Source organism: Nannospalax galili, unplaced genomic scaffold (assembly GCF_000622305.1).
Source record: "Nannospalax galili isolate Female #2095 unplaced genomic scaffold, S.galili_v1.0 scaffold5, whole genome shotgun sequence".
Lineage (NCBI taxonomy): Eukaryota > Metazoa > Chordata > Mammalia > Rodentia > Spalacidae > Nannospalax > Nannospalax galili.
Genome location: NW_008353126.1, coordinates 1666793 through 1689649, shown reverse-complemented (window position 1 = coordinate 1689649; position 22857 = coordinate 1666793). Strand labels below are relative to the sequence as shown.

The window sequence follows — 22857 nt, the reverse complement described above, 5'->3', positions numbered from 1 at the left end:
ACTTTGAGATCTGGTAAAGTAATCCCCCCAGCATTGCTCTTTGTGCTCAGGGTTGCTTTGGCTATCTGGGGTCTTTTGTGCCTCCATATGAATTTAAAGATGCATTTTTCTAACTCTGTGAAGTAAGTCATGGGGATTTTGATTCAGATTGCAGTGAATCTATATATTGCTTTTGGTATGATGGTCATTTTAATAACATTAATTCTTTCAATCCATGAACATGAGAGGTCCTTCCATCTCCTAGTGTCTTCCTCAATCTCTTTAACGATTTAAAATTTTCATTGTAGAGATCTTTGGTGCCTTTAATCAGATTTATTCCAAGATATTTTAATTTTTTTGCAACAATTGTGAATGGGAGCATTTCCCTATATTCTTTCTCCAGTTGCTTGTTATTGGTATATAGAAAGGCTACTGATTTTTGTAGATTGATTTTTATTATATACAAATTTTTAAAACGGTAAAATAGAAGAAAGGATTTCTTCTAGAGTCTTCACTATTAAATATAACTCAGACATGTAACTTTGATTCTATTTAGGTTTACTAGGTCAACCAAGTTCACATAATCTTTGTTAGAAAGTTTGTAAGAAAAATAAGATGAAAGCCAACTGCTTCATATCTCATGAAATTTTTATGCGTAATTCAACTATAGTTGTCACAAACGAATTAAGTAGATATAAGTTAGACAAAACTTTACAAATAATTTTTTAGTAGTAATTGTTTTGTAATATGTCTACTTAAAAACAATTTTCTAGGGCTGGGGAGATGGTGAAGAGTACTGACTGCTCTTCAAGAGGACCCAGGTTCAGTTCCCAGCACCTGCATGGTGGCTAACAACTGTCTGTAACTCCTGTTCCAGGAGAATCTGACTCCCTCTTCTGGCCTCCACAGGCATTGCATGTCACGAGTGGACTTACATGAAGGTAAAACACTCATATACATAAAATAAAAATAAATGAAATATTTTAAAAACTTTCCTAAGCCACGCATGGTGGCTCACACTACAGGCTGGTTCATAATGAAAAGGAAACTGAAGGACACAAACTAAAGTGATACAGAAATTGTAGAGAGAGGAAAGAGACAGACAAGAGAGAGAGGCCAAAATGTCTAAACTCTAATGTTTCTATTTAAGGGTTTTAAGATGAACTTTAATATAAAAAAGACATTAGCACAAAAGTAGGATTTGGTCTTACCTCTGTTAAAATGAAACAGTTTCCTTAGAGGTTTAAGGAACCAAGATTGACTTTCCAGAGTTAATATAGCTTCATGGCATAATATGACCTGATATCTTGCTTTTAAATATTCCCATCCTTACAGATGACAAAGTCACTTGCTGTCAGTCTTACGAACCTAAGAATATTTGGGGGAGCCTCCAGAGGGATTCAACCAAACCAAAGTCTGATGGCAAGGCCTTAGCTTCTTCCCAGCCTTAAAGAGGCTTTAAAAGTCCAATCCAGGATTCAGGGGATTGTTCAGTTATAGGGATTTTGCCTTGCAGGAGATCCTGGATTTGATCCTCTATGTGTGTGTGTGTGTGTGTGTGTGTGTGTGTGTGTGTGTGCACATTCTATAGCCCATGTGATCAATCACTGTTCTTGCAGCACTTATGTAAACAATCAAGCCAAGGTTAGTTTTAGCCCTATTTCACAAACATATTGGTCTTACTATGATTATTTTTAGTAGAAAGGTAGTAACTGTAGAGAGAAAATTTGTGTCTTAGTAGAAAACTCTAGTACACCATTACTAGAGTGTAGCCCTGTTCATTATTTCAAAGCCTTTGTTATCTACTTACCAATAGCCTAGATTGATAACAAAAGTTTCCTCAAATATCTGGCTTTAGATCTCCAAACTAATAGTTCCAGTTTTTCTCTTACACTCCTGACTATTCATCACTGGAAACTAAAACTTCCTCTTTCTGAAGTCCTGCAGACTGAAGCTGGCTGAGACTTGATATAATCTTTTTTTAAACACCACCACAATAGGTCAAGTACAGACCAACTCATATTGCTGCTGTGTGGGCCTTTTGGAAGGCTCACCTGAATCCCTTAGCCTTGTTGAAGAAGAGTTAGATCTAGTCTCTCTCTCTCTCTCTCTCTCTCTCTCTCTCTCTCTCTCTCATTTTAAGACCTCATTGGAATGGTTCCTATACCAGTTGCCATGCCTCCTTTTGAATAAAGCCTGCCTTGCCATCTTTAACAGTTATCACAGTGATCTGCCTGCTTCTGACTCCCAAGTGCTGGAATTGAAGGCACATACCACCATGCCTGCCTCAAAATCTTTTTTTTTTTCATTTATTTTAAATTTATTTTTATTTTATGTGTATGAGTGTATTACCTGCATGTGTGTAAGTGTACCTGTGTCGTGCAATGCCCACGGAGGACAAAAGAGGGTGTCTGGTCCACTGGAACTGGAGTTACAGGTGGTTGTTAGATGACATGTGGGTGCTGGGATTCGAACCTAGGACTTTTGCAAGAACAGCCAGTGTTCTTAACCTCTTAGCTCTCCAGCACCTCAAAATCTTTTAAAATAAAGCTATTTGAAATATTCAGTCCATTGTTGTCAATCATAGTTATCCTGCCATGCTATAGAGAACATCAGAAGTTATTCCAGGGGCTAGAGAGATGGCTCAGTGGTTAAGAGCACTAGTTGTGTTCTTACAGATAAAATGAAAATAATTTTAAAAACTGAAATAAATTTTTTTTTAAAAAGAAGTTATTCCATCCAGTCTGGAGATGTGGCCCAATTTGAGAACCTTTGCCAAACATGCACAAGACCTTGGTTCAACTTCAATTCCCACTGACACACACAAAATTATTCCATCCAACTACATCCCTGTACCTGTAAGCAAAGTTTTAGGACAAAAATGCTGGCTTTGACAGCTCTAATAGGCTTTATCACCTGTCTCAATATGTCAATTAAAGAGAAAATAAAGATAAAAAGCAGAGATTTAATCAATGAGCACATTGGGAAGAGGAACAGATAAAAGGGTCTAGTTTTGGCTCCAAATCTCTCTTTCGGGAACTGACATGAGCTTTAGGTTTAAATATGGGAATAATTGAGGCAGAAGGGAAGAGGTATGAATAATTAAGCACTTCTGGTCAAAGTGTGGTCAGGTCCATCATTGTCTCAGTTCTAGTTCTGCAAGGAGATAGAAATAAGTCCTTGTTGCTGGAGGAGACAGGCTAGTTCTCAGGAGATGATTACTCCCACTCCAGGGTGTAGCAGTGCCATCATAGGTAATAGCCCTTGACTGGGAATGTTTTGTTCTGTGAGGCTTTGAAAATTCCTGATGCCTAGTAGGTTGAGGACAACAACCAGAAACCTTTAGGGTGCCTCTTGGGGAAGGGGTTTCTGGGACAGGACACTGCAAAAAGCTGATGGTAAGATGTCTGTTATTCTTATCTGATTGGCTTTGAAGAGAATGAGATTAAATACTATAGTTTTTAGATAGATGCTCCTTGAGTAATTAACTTCAGAACTTAGTTCAGAGGTAAGCAACTGACCCAAAATAAATGAAACATACAAAATGAAGGCAGAGATGTCAGGTTTTATTCTGTTTTTGGTTACTTTGGGGACCAAGTTAGGAGTTAATGCTTTTTAGAATAGAATAGCTCTTTCTTTTCTTTCCTTCCTTCCTTCCTTCCCTCCCTCCCTCCTTTCTTGTTTTATTTTGAGAGAGGGTCTCCCTGTAGCCCCAGGTGGCCTGGAACTCACAGAGATCTGCCTACCTCTACCTCCTGGGTGCTGGGATTAAAGGCGCACCACCACACCCCGCAAGAACAGCAGTTTCCAAATGCCTGTTATATACCCATTAACCACCCTTCTCTCTTCTCCATTATTTCTTTATTACACATGCACACACTTCATTTTTTGTGTCTTGTTTATTCGTGTGTTTGTATCTCCCCCATGTGACTGTAACCTCCAAGAGGACTGGAATCCTATCCATTTTGATCACTATGTCCTCCAAGTCTTTGTCAGTGGGAAGAGGACAAAGACACGACACCACACTGTGCCCTTCAGCAGCCTGAGGAGTTCCCCTAATCTTTCAGGGACATCAATTCAGTTCAAACCAGGATTTATGTCTTCAATGAGGAAAAAATAAGGAACTTTCAGGATTAGACAGTATGAAGCAAAGTAGGGGGTTTATTAAAGATAATTTAATATAGACTTCAAGCAGGAATGTTAGGAGAAAGAGTGGGCAGGGAAAGGAAGTAATACCCAAGCGTGACTCCTCTAGGAGAGTCATCAAGCATCTCTAAAGAAAAATATTTTATTATTTTATTTTTATGTGTATATTGCCTGCATGTGTGTAAGTGCATCCATGTCATGCAATGTCAGTGGCGGTCAGAAGGTGTCAGATCCCCTGGAACTGGAGTTTTGTACGGTTGTTAGCCACCATGCTGGTGCTGGGAATCAAACTGTGTCATTTGGAAGAGCAGTCAGTGCTCTTAACCACTGAGCCATCTCTCCAGTACCCTCATTAAGTGTCTTAGTATTGGCTATCTATACCATTTTGGTGACTATCAAGCTACAAGATAGCTAAAGAACCCCGCCCCCGTTTTCTCTCTTTTGATAAGTGAGATTATAGTATAGCTTTGGAGGTGTCTTGGATGAAAGCATAATATGATAAAGTAAAACCAGGAGTCACTAGGGTTGCACAAGGGGTTTCTGAAAAACTGGAAAACTGCAAGTTTTTCATCTGGAAGGGGAGAAAGGCCTTAAGCAGTTGTTAATTGTGTGAGAATCCTCTGCTGGTAAGGAGCTTCAACCAGACTCTTGGGTAAGGGGTTCCTTTCTCTTCTCATGTCTCCATGATTTTTCCTTTCTATCCCATCTTAAACAAGGCTGACGGTGATTAAGCTCAAAATGTTAGGGTAAGGAAGGAATATCTAAAGTAACTTAAGGAGTTAAGTGTCACAAAGACACCCACATGGATTCGTGGGAGCCCAGAGGCATGTCCCTTAGTCCCCCTGGAAGGAAAAAAGAGAAAGTAAAATGACCCAGGAGGGAAAGACTTCTAGCAGGGGGTGTCCCGAGAAGCGATCGGACCCTAGGGCTTTCAGGACACGCCGCCACACTCAATATGGCGACCACGGACCTTTCCTGGAGGAAATCACGCGAGAGTTGACAGTGGAGCCGTCCGCGAACCGCGCCGGGGGTGTGGAGCAACCAAGATGGAGCCTGCAACCGGCGGGCCAAGCCCGTTGATTGTGAACAACAAGCAGCCCCAGCCGCCACCTCCTCCGCCGCCCGCCGCGGCGCAGCCTCCCTCGGGGACGCCGAGGGCCGGAGGTGGCCTTCTGCCGGGCGGCAAAGCTCGAGAGTTCAACCGCAACCAGCGCAAAGACTCAGAGGTCAGAACTCGGGGGGCGAGACTGGCCCAGCTCGGGGGGCGAGGCTGGCTCTGCGCGGTCGCCTGTGGGGACCGGGCCGGGGCCGCTTCCGGTGCTGAGCCAGGCTTCCGTACGGAGTCGGGCAGCTGTCACTCCACGGAGAACCGAGCAGCCCGCGAGGCTGGCAGCTCCAGCGGGTCGGGAGGAAGCCCGGAACCCCGCCGCTACCCGCGAGAAGGTCTTGGAACTCGGCAGCCCCTCGGCTCCTGGGGTACGGGCTGGGGGCGTGGCCCGAGGCCCAGCCCCCTGGGAGTCCGCGATCTGTGTGCCGGGCGAAAAGGCTGGAGGCCCCGAACTATTTCGGGCCTCTAGTTGTGGGCTGGCGGTGGACGAGCGTGTGGGCGGGGAAGGACCAGGGAGTTCAGAAAGCACTAAAAAGCTATCTTTTATTGCTAGTGCTGTGTAGCCCCCAGAGTAGCGGAGAGAACACACAGGGTTCCTCTCACTGCAGCCACCGCAGGGTCAGGGTGTGGGCGGTCGGTGACTAGTTTTTGAGCCCAGTGCTGAATTCGGAAGGATCAGAAACTAGCCGAAAGGTGCAGGATTCTCCCTCCTGCTCGTGAGCTTTGCCTCCTTTTTCCTGAGACAACTAGTCTGGAGCAGACTATTCACCTTGCCCCAAGTTAAAATTCCTCCCACTGCTTCCCTTTTGCAGAATTCATGAATGAACACCCCCCCCACACACACACACACACGTCGTCGCACGTTGCAGCATTTTAGGGCTTCTTAATCAGCACATTCATTCCCAGAGCACTTACTATGCAATCTCCACCACCTAAGACAACTCCCAGGGTGATGAGCAGTCGGGCACTTATTGATGAGAGGGAAGTCCTCATTGTCCAAATTTGATGTTCCGGCTCATACCAAGACAAGGGTATTATCTTTAGACCTCTGAAATCAGTTCCTTTCAAACATCTGTTTTTTTGTTGCAGGCTCAAACTCCTGATAAAACATGTCACAAATGAGTAAACCCGTAGTAGAGAGGTTGAACTGAAAGTGAATTATTTGAAAAAGAAAAAACAATGGACCTTTTAGGAGCCTTTATATTGTGGGATGGTAGGTCATCAATGGCTAATTCTCAATCTTTTCAAGTGTGGGGAATTATGAGAGTTGTGAGTTTATGAACACACCTTTATCAGTAAGAGGAGTAGGGGTTTTTTTGTTTTTGTTTTCTGGAGAGAATGCTGAGTAGTGAACAACACCTCCATCCCTCCTTATAAAAACGTTTTAGAGCTGGTGAGATGGCTCAGTGGATAAAGGCAAATCTGACACCTAAGTTGGAGCCCTAGGACCTGGTAGATGTGGTAGAAGGAGAGAACTGACTCTTAAAGTTCTTTGACCTCCACATGTGTGCCATGACATGCAACCAGGCATACACATATACACAAAATAAATGAATAAATGTGTAATTTTTTATTAAAAACATTTCTTGAATAGTTACAAGTGGTCAGATAAATATCCTTTGGTGCATTTTATGTATTTATTTTCGTTATTATCTTGTGCTGCTGGGGATCAAATTCAGAGCCTTATGTGTGCTAGGCAAGCATTGTATTACAGAGCTACACCCTTAGCCCCATGATGCCTTTTAATTTCTCTGTCTCCCTATTAATTTCCCTGAAGAGCCAGCATCTGGAAGGCCAAATAGATGTGCCTGCATGCATCAGAGGTGCTGATGCTGCACACTTCCTTTAGTCACAGCTGAAATCAGCAGCTTGGAAACCTGAGCAGTGCCTACAGGACAAAGAAACTGACATTAATGAGAGCTCACTATGTGCTATATCATTTTTATTCATTTCAAAAACAGCCACAGTAGCCAAGTATGGTAGTGCCAACACTCTGGAGGCTGAAGCAGGAGGATCCAGAATTTAAGGCCAACTTGGGGTATATAGTGAGTCTCTAAATAAGTAAATGAATAAATAAAGAAGGGAGGGAGATAAAAGAGTAATGGGGTGGTAATGAATATGATCACAATGCATTTTATATATGCAAAAACTTAATGTCAGTAACTTGTGCTGTTTATTTTATTTTGGTTTTTGACTGTACTAGAACTTGAACCCAGGACCTCACAATGCTATGTAAACGTTGTACTACTGGACTATATCCCTAGCCTGAAGCTCAGTAACTTGTGAATAAGTTACTGTTGTCTGTGAATAAGGAGTAAAATTTGTATTTATGAGTATGTCATTTTGTCAGTGCCATTATATTCCTAATTTCTGTTACAACTTCTCTCTCCTTCTCTCTCCCTCTCCCCCTCTCCCCCACCAATGCTGAAGATTAAGCCTAGGGCCTTCTTGTGCATGGTAGGCAAGGTGTTCTACCATTGAACTATACCTATCCCACTGATCCCCAAGTACATTTTAAAGACTGAATTTATCTATTTCATCTTTCTGCTTTCTCCCTATATAAGGCTTCTAAGATGGCGTGTTCTCAGTATCACCTATCCCTAGCAGTAAAAACAAAAAAAGTTCTCATTCCATTCTCTTCTCTGTGTGGGAGGGTGGCCAATCTGTTTCATTTCTGCCTTCTCTGTCTGTCAGTTCTCACTGAAAATTGAGACAAGGGCAAGATGGCTGAGGGTTTCAATACTCATTTTCTCCTAAGCTGTTGATAGTACACTGTCTAGAAAGAAGTGAAGCTTCTAGATATTCAACACTGTATGAAGTGGTCATTCATGGCACAAAATAGAAATTTTGTGTTCGTTTATTGAACAGGTATATATTTGAATATTAAAGTATTGATTCCTTTATTCATTCATCTCAAGTACTATGCTGAACATTACGATAGCATTGGTGAGCAAAACAAAGATCCTGTTTCAAGGAACTTGCAGTCTCAGAAGAGGAGACACTAAACAAACATTCTAGTGTATAATTATGGTTTATAATAAGTGCTTTGAAGGTGAAATATAAAGTGCTCTGAGAAGACTTAATAGGGACTTGAGCTAGCCCAGGAGGAAAAACATTGTGATGAAACATCAAAAAGTAGAAGCAGTGATATCCTGGGGCACCCCAGTGTCTCTGGAGGCTTCTCCTTTGAAAAACACTCAGAGTGATCTTTTTGTATAAAATTCTCTGTTTATCTTCAGGGCTATTCTGAGTCTCCAGACCTGGAGTTTGAATATGCTGACACAGACAAGTGGACTGCAGAGCTCTCAGGTAAAGCGTAGGTCTTTACTTGGTCTTTAAGAAAATTAAGAATGAGGGGCTGGAGAGCTGGCTCAGCGGTTAAGAACACTCACTGACTGTTCTTGCAGAAGACCGGGGTTCAAATCTCAGCACCCACATGGAGTTAACAGCTGTCCTAACTTCACTTGCAGGGGATCTGACAGCCTCATCTGTCCTCCATGGGCATTGCATGACACGGGTGCACTTATCTACATGTAGGCAATACACACACACATAAAACAAAAATAACAAATAAAACTTTAAAAAAAGAAAATTAAGAATAAATATCACTTTGAATTTCATTTCCCCCTACTTATTCCTATCAGTAGTACATAAAACATATGTTTAGGGACTGAGTATCTCATAACTTTTGATTATCCTTTTTTAAAAATTTTTGTGTATGAGCGTTTTGCCTGTATGTATGTAAATGCACTACATGCATGCAGTGCCCATGGAAACCAGAAGAGGGTGCTGGATCCCCAGAATGGGAGTTAGCTACTATGTGGATATGGGGAACCGAATCTGGGTCCTCTACAAGAGCAGCCAGTGGTCTTAACCACTGAGCCATCCCTCCAGATTGTCTTTTACTTTAATGAAGTGTCTTGTTTGGTTAGAATCCAGTTGGCTCAGTTAGAGCCTAGTCAAAGTGTAAGGCAATTGGTGGTGTTCCTTGGCCATTCACCAGCCTGACAGTGATGTGTTTGAAGAATACTGGCAGTTGTGCTTGAATCTTTGCACATCTGTTGCTGCTACCACAGCTGTATATTGTGAAGTCAGCATGCGCTGCTTCTCCAGCCTTTACAGTACAGGTCTTATTCAGGGTGACACTCGAGAGACATGTTCAGGGTGATGGTCACCTCTGGCATGACACAGTTTGATGCACATCACATAAAAGTGTCCAGATTTATGTCGGGCATGGTGGCGCATGCCTTTAATCCCAGCACTTGGGAGGCAGAGGCAGGCGGATCTCTGTGAGTTCAAGGCCAGCCTGGTCTACATAATGAGTTCTAGGACAGCTGGGGCTACAGGGAGACCCTGTCTCAAAAAGACCAAAAAAAAAAAAGTGTCCAGATTTATACTGCAGTGGCATTCTGGTTATCAGCTACAAACAGATCAACATCATCTCCATCATGCATGACAGAGCACTAAAACCTTCCCCATAAGCATTAGAAAGAATAATCTTAGTATCACTGTGACTTAAGGGCAGAGTTAGGTTAGGAAACATGCCTTACCTTCTCTGCTGCATGTGACACCTGATGTGTGGTGGTGAGGAGACTTTGTTCTTTAACAGAGCTTTACAGCTACACAGAAGGACCAGAATTCCTGATGAACAGAAAATGCTTTGAGGAGGACTTCCAGATCCATGGTGAGATTATTTCACCCACTTCCTGGTTCCCTTCATTTAGCATCAGGAAAGTGCAGATTTTTTTCATCATCCAGCTGATCTAAGTCATCCTGGAGCTTGTGAAACCTGCCATGGTTGTTTAAGGCCAGATGTGACATTTAGAGTGGGCGTTCTGGCCAGGTGTGGTGGCACATACCTTTAATCCTAGCCCTTGGAAGGTAGAGGCAGGCGGATCTCTGTGAGATGGAGGCCATCCTGGTCTACATAATAAGTTCCAGGCCAGCCAAGAACTACATAGTGAGACCCTGTCTTGAAAAATTAAAAAAAAACTAAAAATCAATAAAAATAGAGTGGGCCTTCTGGTCATTTTGATGGTGGTATTTTAAGGAATCCATAAAGCAGCAGTTTGACCTTATCTCTTACAAATGGAGTAATCTTGTCTCTCTGTGACTGCCCTGAATTTGGAAGAATAGAACTGAGTTCATTCTATTGCAAAGGAATTTGTGGACTCAGTTATAATTGGTCCCTTGCCCTGCAGTGACAGACAAGAGGTGGACTGAACTGGATACCAACCAGCACCGCACCCATGCCATGAGGCTCCTGGATGGCTTGGAAGTCACTGCTAGGGAGAAGAGACTCAAGGTGGCCCGAGCAATTCTCTATGTTGCCCAAGGTACTGTGTGGCTGTCCCCAGGGACTACTGGCGCTTCTGCCAATGACAGTGCCTAGTTGTGTATGGAGGGGCTTGGTAAGTTCTGCCCTGTGTTTGCAGGCACCTTTGGAGAGTGCAGCTCAGAGGCAGAGGTGCAGTTCTGGATGCGCTATAACATCTTTCTGCTCCTGGAGGTGGGCACGTTCAATGCCTTGGTGGAGCTTCTGAACATGGAAATAGAGTGAGCACATCTGCAGGGGGGTGGGGGTGGGGCTTGCAAAACTAACAGCCTTTGAAACAGATATATGGGCCACCTGAGGCTGAGGGTCTGGTCCCAGGCAGTTCTGACTATTCAGGATTGAGTAATGGAGAAGTTGCTTGACTATACCTTAAAAAATTATATAACAGAGAGAGATGAGAAGTTCCTGTGTTGATAGAAAATAATGATGGGTTCCTGGGTCCACATACTCCTTAATGCTGGAGCTTTAACACCTGGGCAGGTCCTCCCCTGTATTTACCCTGCACTTTCCCTTCAGCAGGACATCAGGCACAAATCTGATATGGAGCCAAATAAAGCCTTTTTTATTGTGTTCCTTGGTCCTTGTCTCTGTTGTCACTGGTCTTTGTCTCATGGACAGATCAGCTACTGCTCATTCAAGAGTAACAGCCATCTTAAATAACAGCTAAGGCCAAGAGTGGTAGTACAGACTTGTAATCTCAGCACGCAAGAGGCAGGGCTAGGAAGATTGATGCAAGTTGGATTGATGCAAGTTGGAGGCCAACATAGTCTTCATAGTGAGATCTAAGCTAGCCACAGCTACTTAGACTTATTTCAAAAAACAAATAACAACAAAAAAATTAAAGTAAAATAAATACACAGTAGGTACATCTTCCAGGCATTGCTCTAAGGGCATTGTATCTACTAGCTCATGTTAATGACATAATTAGTACTGCTATCATCCTGATTTTGTAGATGAAGAAACTAGGCACAGAGAAGTTGACTCTACTTGCCCAGGTATATGTAGCTAGTAAATATTAGAGTCAGGTTTCACACTTGACTTGGCGGTCTAGTCCAGGGCTTAAATTCCCAGCCAGCGTGTCCTAAGGTCTCCTTTAGAACCCAAGCACATATCATAGCGTTTTGTTCCCTGATGGGACAGTACTTGTCAGAACATTACTTACCTGCCTTACTGGGTTGATCAAGGTGCTGACTCAACTCTCTTCTGCAGTAACAGTGCCGCGTGCAGCAGTGCAGTGAGGAAACCTGCCATCTCCCTGGCTGACAGCACAGATCTGAGGTGAGAGAAACTGCAGTTGATACCCTGAGCCAGGGAGTGAGCTCAGCAAGGCCACAAGGGCATCTTTGAGTTTCTTAGCTGTGTATGCATTCCTTCTGCACACACTAATGTGAGGGTGTGATGGACTCACAGGGACTGATTAGTGGGTCCTGCTGAGGCCTCTGCCTCATGGGAGGAGCGGGGTGAGTCTGGAGACTCCAGAAGAAATCTAGAGTCAAGCCACTTAATAGAGCTACTAAAGTTGGTTGTGGACTGCTTTTTTTTTTTTCTTCCCTGGTCTTTTTGAGACAGGGTCTCCCTGTAGCCCCAGCTGTCCTGGAACTCACTATGTAGACCAGGCTGGCCTTGAACTCACAGAGATCCGCCTGCCTCTGCCTCCCAAGTGCTGGGATTAAAGGTGTGCGCCACCACACCTGGCCCATGAACTGCTTTTTATGTGGACAAAAACCAGGACCTTAGTCCTGGGCTCCCACCATCCCATGAGCACAACTTGATCCCTGTCTCTGTGTATTGGGCCATTTTGACAAGGTCATCCTGTTTCCTGGTTGTAGAGGTAGTAATAGCAACTGCTGAATAACAGGGTTGTCATTCCATGTTTTAGGGTTTGAAATCTATCTTGTGAATTTGAACAATTTACTTCTGAGTGTGTTGTTCCCCACTGTAGACTCTCTGAGTTTCGTCTCCTGTTTTCCACTCCATCATGCTAAATGCCATCCTTTTTCTTTCTGTGATCCAGCCCTGGTTTGACCTTAGCAGCTTACTCTAACCTGTTGTTTTGTTTTCAGGAAGCATAGGGCAGAAATTTCTATTGGCCATTTTTGTTCATGTTTATTCAGCTTTAAGTAAGCACTTTGGTTTGTTTTGGGGGGTTGGGGGGAAGGGTCTCCCAGCTGGCCTGGAACTTGCTATGTAGATCAGGCTGGCCTCTGTCTCACAGAGATCTGCATGCCTCTGCCCCCAAGTGCTGGAAGTAAAGACATGTGCTACCACACCCATCAAGTAAGCACTTTTTTAGACACTGGAGATACAGGATAAGATATAGTCTTGGCCTGAGCAACCTGAAACAGTAAAAGAAGCACCAGGAGGAAAAGATTTAAACACTCCTTTTTCTGCAGGATGCTCAAGCTTTTCATTTCTTGTCTCAGTTTTCTCTGCATTACAGTCTTCCCTTCGCAGCCAGCCTTTGGGTACAGGATGTGTTCATCTTGGGGAAGTGAGAAAGCCAAGGGTGCACTTCTCTACATTTTCATTTGTTTGTTTGTTTGAGACTACATAGCCCAGGCTGGCAACAAACTTGAGAGCTTCCTGCCTCAGCTTCCCAAGATTATAAGATTATAAGCATGTACCACCACTCCTGGCTGAAAAGCCCTTAGTCCCTTGTCTTATTCTATTATGAGATGGTTCTTGTACTCAGGGTCCTGCTCAACATCATGTACCTTATTGTGGAGACTGTTCACCAGGATTGTGAGGGTGACAAGGCTGAGTGGAGAACCATGCGACAGACCTTCAGAGCTGAGCTGGGTAGGACCCTGGGGATATCTTTAGACCCTGCCTGGGTGCTAAAACTGGAGGGCTTTGGGAGGGCCCACTTGTTGATTGATCCTTATACCTTTGCATTGCCTCCAGGCTCCCCTCTGTACAACAACGAGCCATTTGCCATCATGCTGTTTGGGATGGTGACCAAATTTTGCAGTGGCCATGCTCCCCACTTCCCCATGAAGAAAGTTCTCTTGCTGCTCTGGAAGACAGTATTGGTGAGCATACTTGGGGGTACTCATGTGCTAGGGGATGAGGCAGAGGGAGACATCCTTATACAGTTGGCCCTCTGCATCTGTGGATTCACATCCATATAGGCATCCAAATGCAGATCATGGAAAAAGATTTGCATCTGTACTGATGTGTACAGATGTTTTTGTTGTCAGTACTCCTTAAATAGTATAGCACGAATTTATGTAGCGTTATTTATTAGTTATTACATCTAGAGATGATTTATAGTGTACAGAAGGATGTGCATGAATTGTGTGCAAGTACCATTCCATTTTATATGAGCTATTTGATGTTTTGGTTGTTAGCCTTAGCCTTTAATGCTCTCCAGCTCTCTTATATAAGTAATTTGAGCAGCTGCAGATTTTGGTATTTTTCTAAGGGAGGGGACTGAGAGAAAATACCTTGAAGCCAGTCTCCCAGGGATAATGACAGATAACTATATCTTTTTAGATTCTGAATTATATGAATATGTAACTACTTGGTTTAAAATTTTTTTGTTTTGTATTATGGATTGAACCTAGGGCCTCATGCATGCTGCTCTTACCCACTGAGTCATCTTCCCAGCCCTTTACTTTTATTTTGAGAAGGTCTGGCCTTGAATTTGCAGTTTTCCTCTGGAGACAGGCCTATACCACCAGTCCCAACTTAAAATTTTTTTCATTTAAATTCATGAAAAGAGATAACCAGAGAAATACTGGGCATGGTTAATCCCAGCACTCCAGAGGCAGAAGTTGGTAGATCCCTGAGTTTGAGGCCACCCTGGTCTACATAGTGAGTTTTATGCCAACCAGGGCTACATAGTGAGACCTTGATTAAAAGAAAAAAAAAAAAGACAAAAGAAATACAATTTTAACTCACCGCAGACAAAGGGGACATGGCCTTCATGTTTGGCTCCCTGACATGTCAAAACTATTTTCTCTGTCTTAGAACAGCTTTACCCTCAGACATGCTACCTTTCTCGAAGCAGACACCAAGCCCAGAGCAAGCAGGGAACCTTTTTCTCCAGGAGCAACCTATTCTTAGTGGGGTCTCCCCTTTGTTTTGGAGAGGGCCAACTCTGCAGTCAGAGCTCAGTGAGTTTAGGGCTTCTTAAGGTCATCTACAAGTTTTATATTGGCCAGACCTGCTAGTTCCTCAGGACACTGAGCAGCCTGAAAGGACTATACAGTGCTGACATTTGGACTTCTGCTGAGGTTTTAGATACAGCTTTTTTTAAAGCATTTTATTTATTTTTGTTTATACAACAAACAGTATGTTTTGATTTTACTTTGAAAGACTGATGTGCACAACTTTTTTTTTTTAAAGACGGTCTTACTGTATAGCTCTGACTAGCCTGGAACTTAGAGATCTGCCTGCCTCTGCCTCCCAAGTGCTGAGATTAAAGGCATGTGCCATCAGGCAGGGCATAAGCACAACTTTGGAAGCATTAGTCAGGTGACATTTGTAAGAACAGGCTCCAGTCTACTTGTGTTGTTTTGGGTTGGTTGGTTGGTTAGGTTTTTAAAAAACTTTTATTTATTTTTATTTTCGTGTATGAGTGTATTGCCTGCATGTGTGTAAGTGCACCTATGTCATACAGTGCCACCGGTTTTAGAACAGGGTATCGGATCCCCTGGAACTGGAGTTATGGACGGTTGTTAGCTGCCATGTGGGTGCTGGGACTTGAACCCAGGTCCTCTGCAAGAGCAGCCAGTGCTCTTAACCACTGAGCCATCTCTCCAACCCCTGGTTCGTTGGTTTTAAGATATTTCTCTGTATAGTCTTGGCTGGCCTGGAACTTGCTGTGTACACCAGGCTTGCCTTAAATTTACAGTGATCCTCCCCTGCTTCTGCTTCCCAAGTGTTGGAATTATCAGCATGTGCCACCACACCCTGCTCAATCTGCTTCTTTTTGAAACTGGGGAATACATCACATGCACAGAGTTAAGTGTATCATGCACTAGCTTCCCCCAAACTGCTGTTCTATTCTTTCTGTGCTCCTTTCTCTCCTGTCCCTTGCAGAGGTCACTGAATTCTCCTTTGGGTAGCCATAGTTTCTTGTTTCTTGATCAGAGTGTGTGTGGGTCTCTGTACAGATTTGGGTCTTGATAGTATCATGCATGTTTTTTTAGTTTGATATCTTTATCAAGGATATAATGACCCAGGCCCTGCACCCCCATTTTACACAGTGCACACTGGGTGGCTTTGAGGAGCTGCAGAACATGAAGGCTGAGAAGCGTGCCCTCCTTGGACTCCCCCCACTGCCTGAGGACAGCATCAAAGTGATCCGCAGCATGAGAGCTGCTTCCCCTCCAGCCTCTGCCTCAGACCTGATTGAGCAGCAACAGAAAAGGGGCCGACGGGAGCACAAGGTGAGGCAACAGAGGGCCCTGGGATTCCTGAGAGATCTCAATACACACTCATAGGAGCATGGTTCTTGGACAAACTGGGTGTTAAAAATCAGCTCTGATCAACTAGTCAGGAGAAGTGCCCCCACAGCAAGTTCACTGTCTCCAGCCCTAGGCCCAGTGTATATGGGTACTCAGTTATGGTGGCTTTTGAGGTGCTGGGACAAGAAAGGATTTGTCACTGGATTCTAGTCTTGACTCCTGTGCTTTTTTCTGGTGTTCTTGGCACACCAGACACACAAACACATTTGAGCTGTGTTTCCCTCAGGTGTCTCATTGGGTGGCTCTAGTTGTCTCAGCTCCCTTCCCTTTGCTTTCAGGCTCTGATAAAGCAGGACAATCTAGATGCCTTCAATGAACGGGATCCCTACAAGGCTGATGACTCTCGAGAAGAAGAGGAGGAAAATGATGATGACAGTAGCCTGGAGGGGGAGACATTTCCTCTTGAGCGGGATGAGGTGATGCCTCCCCCACTACAGCACCCCCAGACTGACAGGCTTACCTGCCCAAAGGGGCTCCCTTGGGCCCCCAAGGTCAGGTGAGTCTCAGATATTCTTGAAGCTAGTGCCTACATGCCGCCAGGCCAGCAACTGACATCCTCTGCAAGTCTGGAAGGAGCTTGGCTTTGCACTGAGCCTCTGAAATTACTCTGTCCTGTCCTGGGCACTTCCGAGGATGGCCTCGCCAAGGGCACACAAAGTGATCATTGTTGTATGGCTCCTGTGTCCGTAATTTGAATTAGCTTTAAATCAGACTTGCTAATGAAGGAAGATAAGAAAAATATAAAAGGAAACCTATTGCCACCCATCTTGGAATTATATATGACTTTTAACATAAAAATGATAGACTCAGAGCTTCTTAAAACTAAGGTATTTAACATGTATGAATTAGTGGATGGATAGGTACTTAGAGATGTAAAAAGGGTACCTGTTTCATAGGCAATAGCTTAAGGAACAGATGCAAATGTAAAAAGATATAAAAGGAGATAAAGCCTTAGTTTTTAATGTTCTATGAGACGAATGAAGAACAGGTCACCCCAGAGTGCAGGGTGTGTTTGTTGTTTGAGACCAGAAAATGACCAATGTGAAGTCAGTAACTCATACCTCTCAGTGCTTAAGAAAGTCCAACAACAAACTTACTATTGTCTGAATAAAGTATGTCTTTAAGTTTGGTGTTCTACCTTAATTTTATGAGTAAACTAGTTCCACATTGTATATTTTCAGGATATGAGTCCAACAAAGTTTTTTTTCTCTTTTTGAGAAAGTAAAACCATTCTGGGAGACCTTTCTTTCCTTTGGCTTTGCAATTTCTAGATGTTTTGTTTCTGTTAGAACACAGACATGGGACTGTTTGTTTGTTTTTTTTTCAGACATGGAATTGTTAAAGCACCTTGAAATAGTATTTGATAACCTTTTTCCCTCTTTCTTCCTTTGGCAGAGAGAAAGACATTGAGATGTTCCTTGAATCCAGCCGCAGCAAGTTCATAGGCTACACTCTAGGCAGGTGAGTATGATCTGAGTCTCCTTTGAAGCTCACTCTCCTTGCCTTGGCAGGGGGATGGGGGGAGGGGTTTGCAAGTGAGTGGATATCTGGCCTCAGTACAAGGCCTTCTTTATTCTCCAGTGACACGAACACAGTGGTGGGGCTGCCAAGGCCAATCCACGAAAGCATCAAGACACTGAAACAGGTAAGTGGTTCTAGTTGAACTTTGGGCCTTGTTTGGTCCCAAGGGGGTAAAGTGAGCCTGGGCCAAGGGAGACAATAGGCCTTTCAGGACTATTGTCTGCTACCAAGAGTCTGGACAGTACGTCCTTCCCAAGTTTGACATCTTTTGGCTGGTTATATTACATGCCAATCAGTCCCTAAGTAGTCTTCCCTTTTCCTTGCCCAAGTTCTAAGGCAGTTGAGAGGAGTAGGCAGTGGAGATGGGGAGCAAGACTTGAGTGTGTCATAGTAGGTATGATATGCAAATACCATATTTTAGAATTTAAGCAGGCTCCTTTACCCTGACCAGACAGAACTGGAAGGCAGAAAGGGCACAGGCTCTCAGCAGGCAGGTAGTAGATTCTAAAGAAAACGGCTGAAGCTAAGACCACCTTGTTCTCCCAGACTTACCACTCAGAGGGGGAGCAGTAGGTGGAAGGTAGGGGCAGGAAGAGGACATGAAGAAGGACGAGGATGTGTCTCCCTACAAATATATCTGGAATGTAACTATGGTTTTTTTAGTTCAGTTTTGAAATCTGTAGTACCAAATGGTCCCTGTAGCTAGGCTTTTTTAAGAGTGTGGTTGGTTTTGTCTTTAATAACTTTTGTCTTGTCATTATTGCTTCTGAAAATACCCCATTTTAATTTGCTTTATTCTAATCATCTATTGGGGACTTTTTACCCAGGTTATAAGAAGTAGGTGACTACTTAGAAAAATAGTTCGGGTTTGCAATTTTATTAGGTATCTTTTTGGCCCTCTTTCAGAAGACTATCTGAAATAAAGTATGTGGGTCTTTGCCAGCATGTGGCAGGGAAGTGTGGCCAGAGAATGAGAGTGTTTCCCCCCAGCACCTTTTTCCTGCCTCTCTTTCCAGCACAAGTACACGTCAATTGCAGAGGTCCAGGCACAGATGGAAGAGGAGTACCTTCGCTCTCCTCTCTCAGGGGTGAGAAGAAGCGCATAGCCCACAGGGTCCCCAGCTGTTCCTAGGCTCTGAGCTGGACCTGACCCCCAAAACTGCTTCAGGACTCAAGCCTTGCCTTAAATAGCTTCTAGCCCATGTCCAGCTCCCAGTCAGTGAATGGCAACTTGGGCACAAAACTAGATCTCTATTTTGTTTTTCTGCCTATAGAAGGAGAATAGAAATAGTGCCTTCTTTCTTTCTTGTTTGTTTGAGATGATGTCTATCTATAACCCAGGATGACCTGGAACTCACTATGTAGCTCAGACTGGCCCCAAACTCCTGTTTCAGTCATCTAAATTCTGGGGTTACAGGTATGCACTAATATTCCTGACTATAGTTCCTTGTATGAAGAAGGATATAGTAAGAATTAACTGAACTATTCCAAGGGAAGTGTCTGGCATGTTGTATGTTTAGGGGCTTGCTATTACTATCATCAACATCACATTAAGGAGATCGTAGCCTAGACTGGGGTTTTGTGCATATGCCTTCTGTGTTAAAAGGGAGAAGAGGAAGTTGAGCAAGTCCCTGCAGAAACCCTCTACCAAGGCTTGCTCCCCAGCCTGCCTCAGTATATGGTGAGTGTGCTCTGTGTCTGGGACCTCTCTCAGTAGGTACCTGCAGTGAGATCCCCACAAGCTGGTCTCTACTCAGGCTCCTGCCACCTGAGGGGCCTTTAGGTGTGCCACTTCTTAGGACTTTCTTCTGGTGCTAGGCTCTGATGTATGTCTGAGCAGTCTGCTTTTCCCAGATTGCCCTCCTGAAGATCCTGCTGGCCGCAGCTCCCACCTCAAAAGCCAAAACAGACTCAATCAACATCCTGGCAGATGTCCTGCCTGAGGAGATGCCGTGAGTGTCACTGCTGTGAATGGAGCAGGTTGGGTAGGGGCTAGAAGGAAAAGGATCAGTGCTTTTTAGGTTGGTTTCTTTTGTTGGCTTAGCTTTTCTGCAGGTTAAGTTTAGGGTGTTCCTGATTCAGACAGAGGAAACTATTGGATGAATTTCACTGAGTAGGAAGATGTCTTGGCCTAGATCCCAGTGTAGACTGTCACTAAGTGAACTTCTGAGTGAATTAGAAATGCCATTCTTCCTCTTAAAATGGATGGGGCAGCAGTATATTTATCCAGAACATTCTCTCTAAAGCCATGTGTTTGGGATACCTTAACTTCTCGACAGTTTGCCAGCCACAGCAGAGCCTGTTCTGATGTTGAGTCTCTCCTGTTGGCCAGTGTGAACTGGCAGGTGGAGTCCTGGCAAATGTCTCAAAGGAGAGAGTGAAACTCTTATGGATTCTTCCTCTCTGGCTGACCTCATCTCTTTCATGTGAGGGAACAGACTGAGGTCATGTCCAAAAGAACCCAGGTCTCTACCTGATCTCCTGACTATATCTAAGGACTGCCTTAATCTGAGCCAATCACTTGGTCTGGAAGCGATGGCCAGGAGGCAGGGATTGGCTCATACCAGAGGGAGATTTACAGAACAGGCTGTCTAAGAAAAATTGTAAAGTCAAACACTATATTTCCTCTCACAGAGATTTTCAATCAGAGGTTCTGAATTAGGAAACTGATATATCTCAGTGCTTCCTAAATTTATCTGGCTTCAACACTACCCCTCCCCCTCCATAGCTTGAAACTCATTCGTGTACTGGTGTTCCACAGCGCTTTGGGGAACTAAAGTTAATATAGTGGCCAAAACTTAGGGAGAATTTTGAAAAGGAGTTTGTTGTTGGAGGAAAAGCAGAGAAACAGACTGAGAATGTATTGGGAGGCATTATTGGGAAACAAAATTGTACCGAACTAGATTGCTTAGGAGATGAGTGGATGGAGCCCTAACCTGACTTCTTAGGTGTCCATGGGATGGGGGCCTTTGCCAGAGGCCTCAGGAATCCATCTCCATTGCGGGTACCTCGGAAAAAGGTGCTGTGTGTGCTGGTGATTCACCAAGTCACTTGGGTTTCAGCACCACAGTGTTGCAGAGCATGAAGCTGGGGGTGGATGTGAACCGTCACAAAGAAGTCATTGTGAAGGCCATTTCTGCTGTGCTCCTGCTGCTGCTCAAGCACTTTAAGTTGAACCATGTCTACCAGGTACCTGTAGGGTCTGTCTACCTTCCTGTCTACTGGGCCAGGGTCTTAGGCAGTGCTGTGTGCCCCGCCCCCCCCCATGCCCGAAATGGGGCCTTGGATTTTGAACCCACTTGAGCGCTATTTGAATGTTCTAAGATGAGGTCCTCCAGCCAAGACTTTTTATCACTAGAGAAAAGAGAGTGAGGTCCCAAAAGTCATACTTATTTTTTTCCCTGTTGGTTTCAGTTTGAATACATGGCCCAGCACCTGGTATTTGCCAACTGCATCCCTTTGATCCTAAAGTTCTTCAATCAAAACATCATGTCCTACATCACTGCCAAGAACAGGTGATAAGGACCAGGGACCAGGAAGGGGTGGTGTGGCCAGACAGTAGGGTTCCTAGCTGGTCTCTCCTCCTGAGACTTCAGCAAACCTTTTTTTAACACCATGGACCAGCACTCTGCCAGACATCTGGAAAAAAGATGAATGAGACAGTGTGTCCATTTTGAGTCTAGCTAATCCAGTGATAGGTGACTTTGCTTATGTCTGAGAAGGAGGCACTGATCTTAGGCTCTAGGATTTCCCTCACTACTCCTTCTATCCCTGTTTCCTTTCTCTCCCCCTCCTTTTCCACCTTTTGTTGTTTTTTGTTGTTGTTGTTGTTGTTTTTTTGAGGAACCATCTGGTGCTCTCTTCTATAAGGAGCTGGGCCCAGAGCTCTGCCTCATACATGCTAACACCTGCCTCATGCCAGCTGTACCTGACAGTGCCTGCTTATCAGTATGAGGCATTGCAGGGGAAGTGTCCAGCTAACTACTTCCTCTAGGAGAATTTGGCGTAAATCATTATGAGGAAAGCTGTAGTATTGTTTCCTCCGCCCCTTACACAACAACCAATTGGATTACAAACTGGTCCGATCAGAAGGGAGCCTTACACATTGACTAGTAACAAATATTTCCTCATCTTATAGTCAAGAAAACTAGGGTAGAGCAAGCAAGGTAGATTTCTTGCTTCTGTTCCAACTCAGTCATGGCTACTCCACCAGACCCAGCTTCTGCTCACTGTGGGCACCTGGGTCTTCTTGCCTTCTGCAGCATTTCTGTCCTGGATTACCCTCACTGTGTGGTGAATGAGCTTCCAGAGCTGACTGCAGAGAGTCTGGTGAGTGGCTGGGCTCCCCCAGCTAACCCTTTGGCATGAGGGTTGCTTTCCTCCAGCACAAGGATAGAGGTATCTTCCAGAGGAGGTCACCTTTAACTTTTTTTAAAGTACTAGAATGGCCAGAAGGGCCGGGAGAGGGACTTGTAGAGCAGAGCAGTTTGGATATAGGGGTTAGTCAGGGAGCATATCTGCAGGGACAGCTGAGCCAGAGCTTGCCTACTAGAGCTTACAGGGCCGTGTTCCCAGTTTTATGGTCGCATGTTTCCTGCAGGAAATGTCTCTTGAGTTCCTGTGTCTGCCACCCTGGGGGATAGAGTCCCCCATGGGTGGCTCTGAGAGGGGGCTCCCTGATAGCCTGCAACTGTGCAAGTTATGATTGTTTCTGGGTTTACCCTGTAGGAAGCAGGTGACAACAACCAATTTTGTTGGAGGAACCTCTTTTCTTGTATCAATCTGCTTCGGATCTTGAATAAGCTAACAAAATGGAAACATTCAAGGACTATGGTAAGTCAATGCTGGGGTAGGACTGAAGTTGGGAATTCACAGAAGAGTGTCCTTCACTATGCCTTCCCTTTCATTTGGGGCAGAGTCCCCAGGGTATGGCTTGATGGGCAGCTCTGTCCTTCTCACTCAGCTTTGCAGATTTCTGGTTCCTTGATGAATAGAAGTCAAGTCTGGAAGAGGCTCAGTTATGCCCTGAAACAGACTCACTCATAGCTACTTTTTCTTTTTCTGTACCCTCTTCATCCTGAATGGGATGATTGCCAGGGCTCTGGAGGTTTTTTCGTTTTTTTTTTTTTGTTGTCTTTTTGAGATAGAGTCTCCCTGTTGTTCCATCTGGTCTTGAACTCACAAAGATCCACCTTCCTGTCCCTCCTGAGTGCTGGGATTAAAGGCATGTGCCACCATGCCCAGCTGGTCTTTCTTAACCCTGGGAGGCCTTTGGGATAGGGGAGGTCTATGAA

At 44.2% G+C, this 22857-nt stretch overlaps 1 protein-coding gene across 3 annotated transcripts in view; it reads left to right on the top strand.

Annotated features, from left to right (window-relative positions):
* Positions 1-5140: 5140 nt before the first annotated feature.
* Positions 5141-22857, top strand: part of Strip1 (striatin interacting protein 1) — a 20534-nt gene continuing 2817 nt past the window's right edge. Inside the window, exons 1-19 of one of the 3 annotated variants that reach the window (XM_008850365.3) lie at positions 5142-5351; positions 8473-8542; positions 9843-9917; positions 10435-10569; positions 10669-10789; positions 11778-11846; positions 13261-13367; positions 13473-13600; positions 15782-15964; positions 16321-16538; positions 17438-17503; positions 17624-17687; positions 18580-18651; positions 19170-19244; positions 19418-19515; positions 20626-20752; positions 20978-21078; positions 21826-21892; positions 22292-22396. In XM_008850365.3, the coding sequence (XP_008848587.1) occupies positions 5172-5351; positions 8473-8542; positions 9843-9917; positions 10435-10569; positions 10669-10789; positions 11778-11846; positions 13261-13367; positions 13473-13600; positions 15782-15964; positions 16321-16538; positions 17438-17503; positions 17624-17687; positions 18580-18651; positions 19170-19244; positions 19418-19515; positions 20626-20752; positions 20978-21078; positions 21826-21892; positions 22292-22396 (2061 nt within the window). In that variant the 5' untranslated portion in view covers positions 5142-5171. Of the gene's footprint in view, positions 5352-6327; positions 6447-8472; positions 8543-9842; positions 9918-10434; positions 10570-10668; positions 10790-11777; positions 11847-13260; positions 13368-13472; positions 13601-15781; positions 15965-16320; positions 16539-17437; positions 17504-17623; positions 17688-18579; positions 18652-19169; positions 19245-19417; positions 19516-20625; positions 20753-20977; positions 21079-21825; positions 21893-22291; positions 22397-22857 lie in introns of those variants that run through there. The other 2 variants (XM_029554659.1, XM_029554658.1) reach the window with 2 other exon arrangements.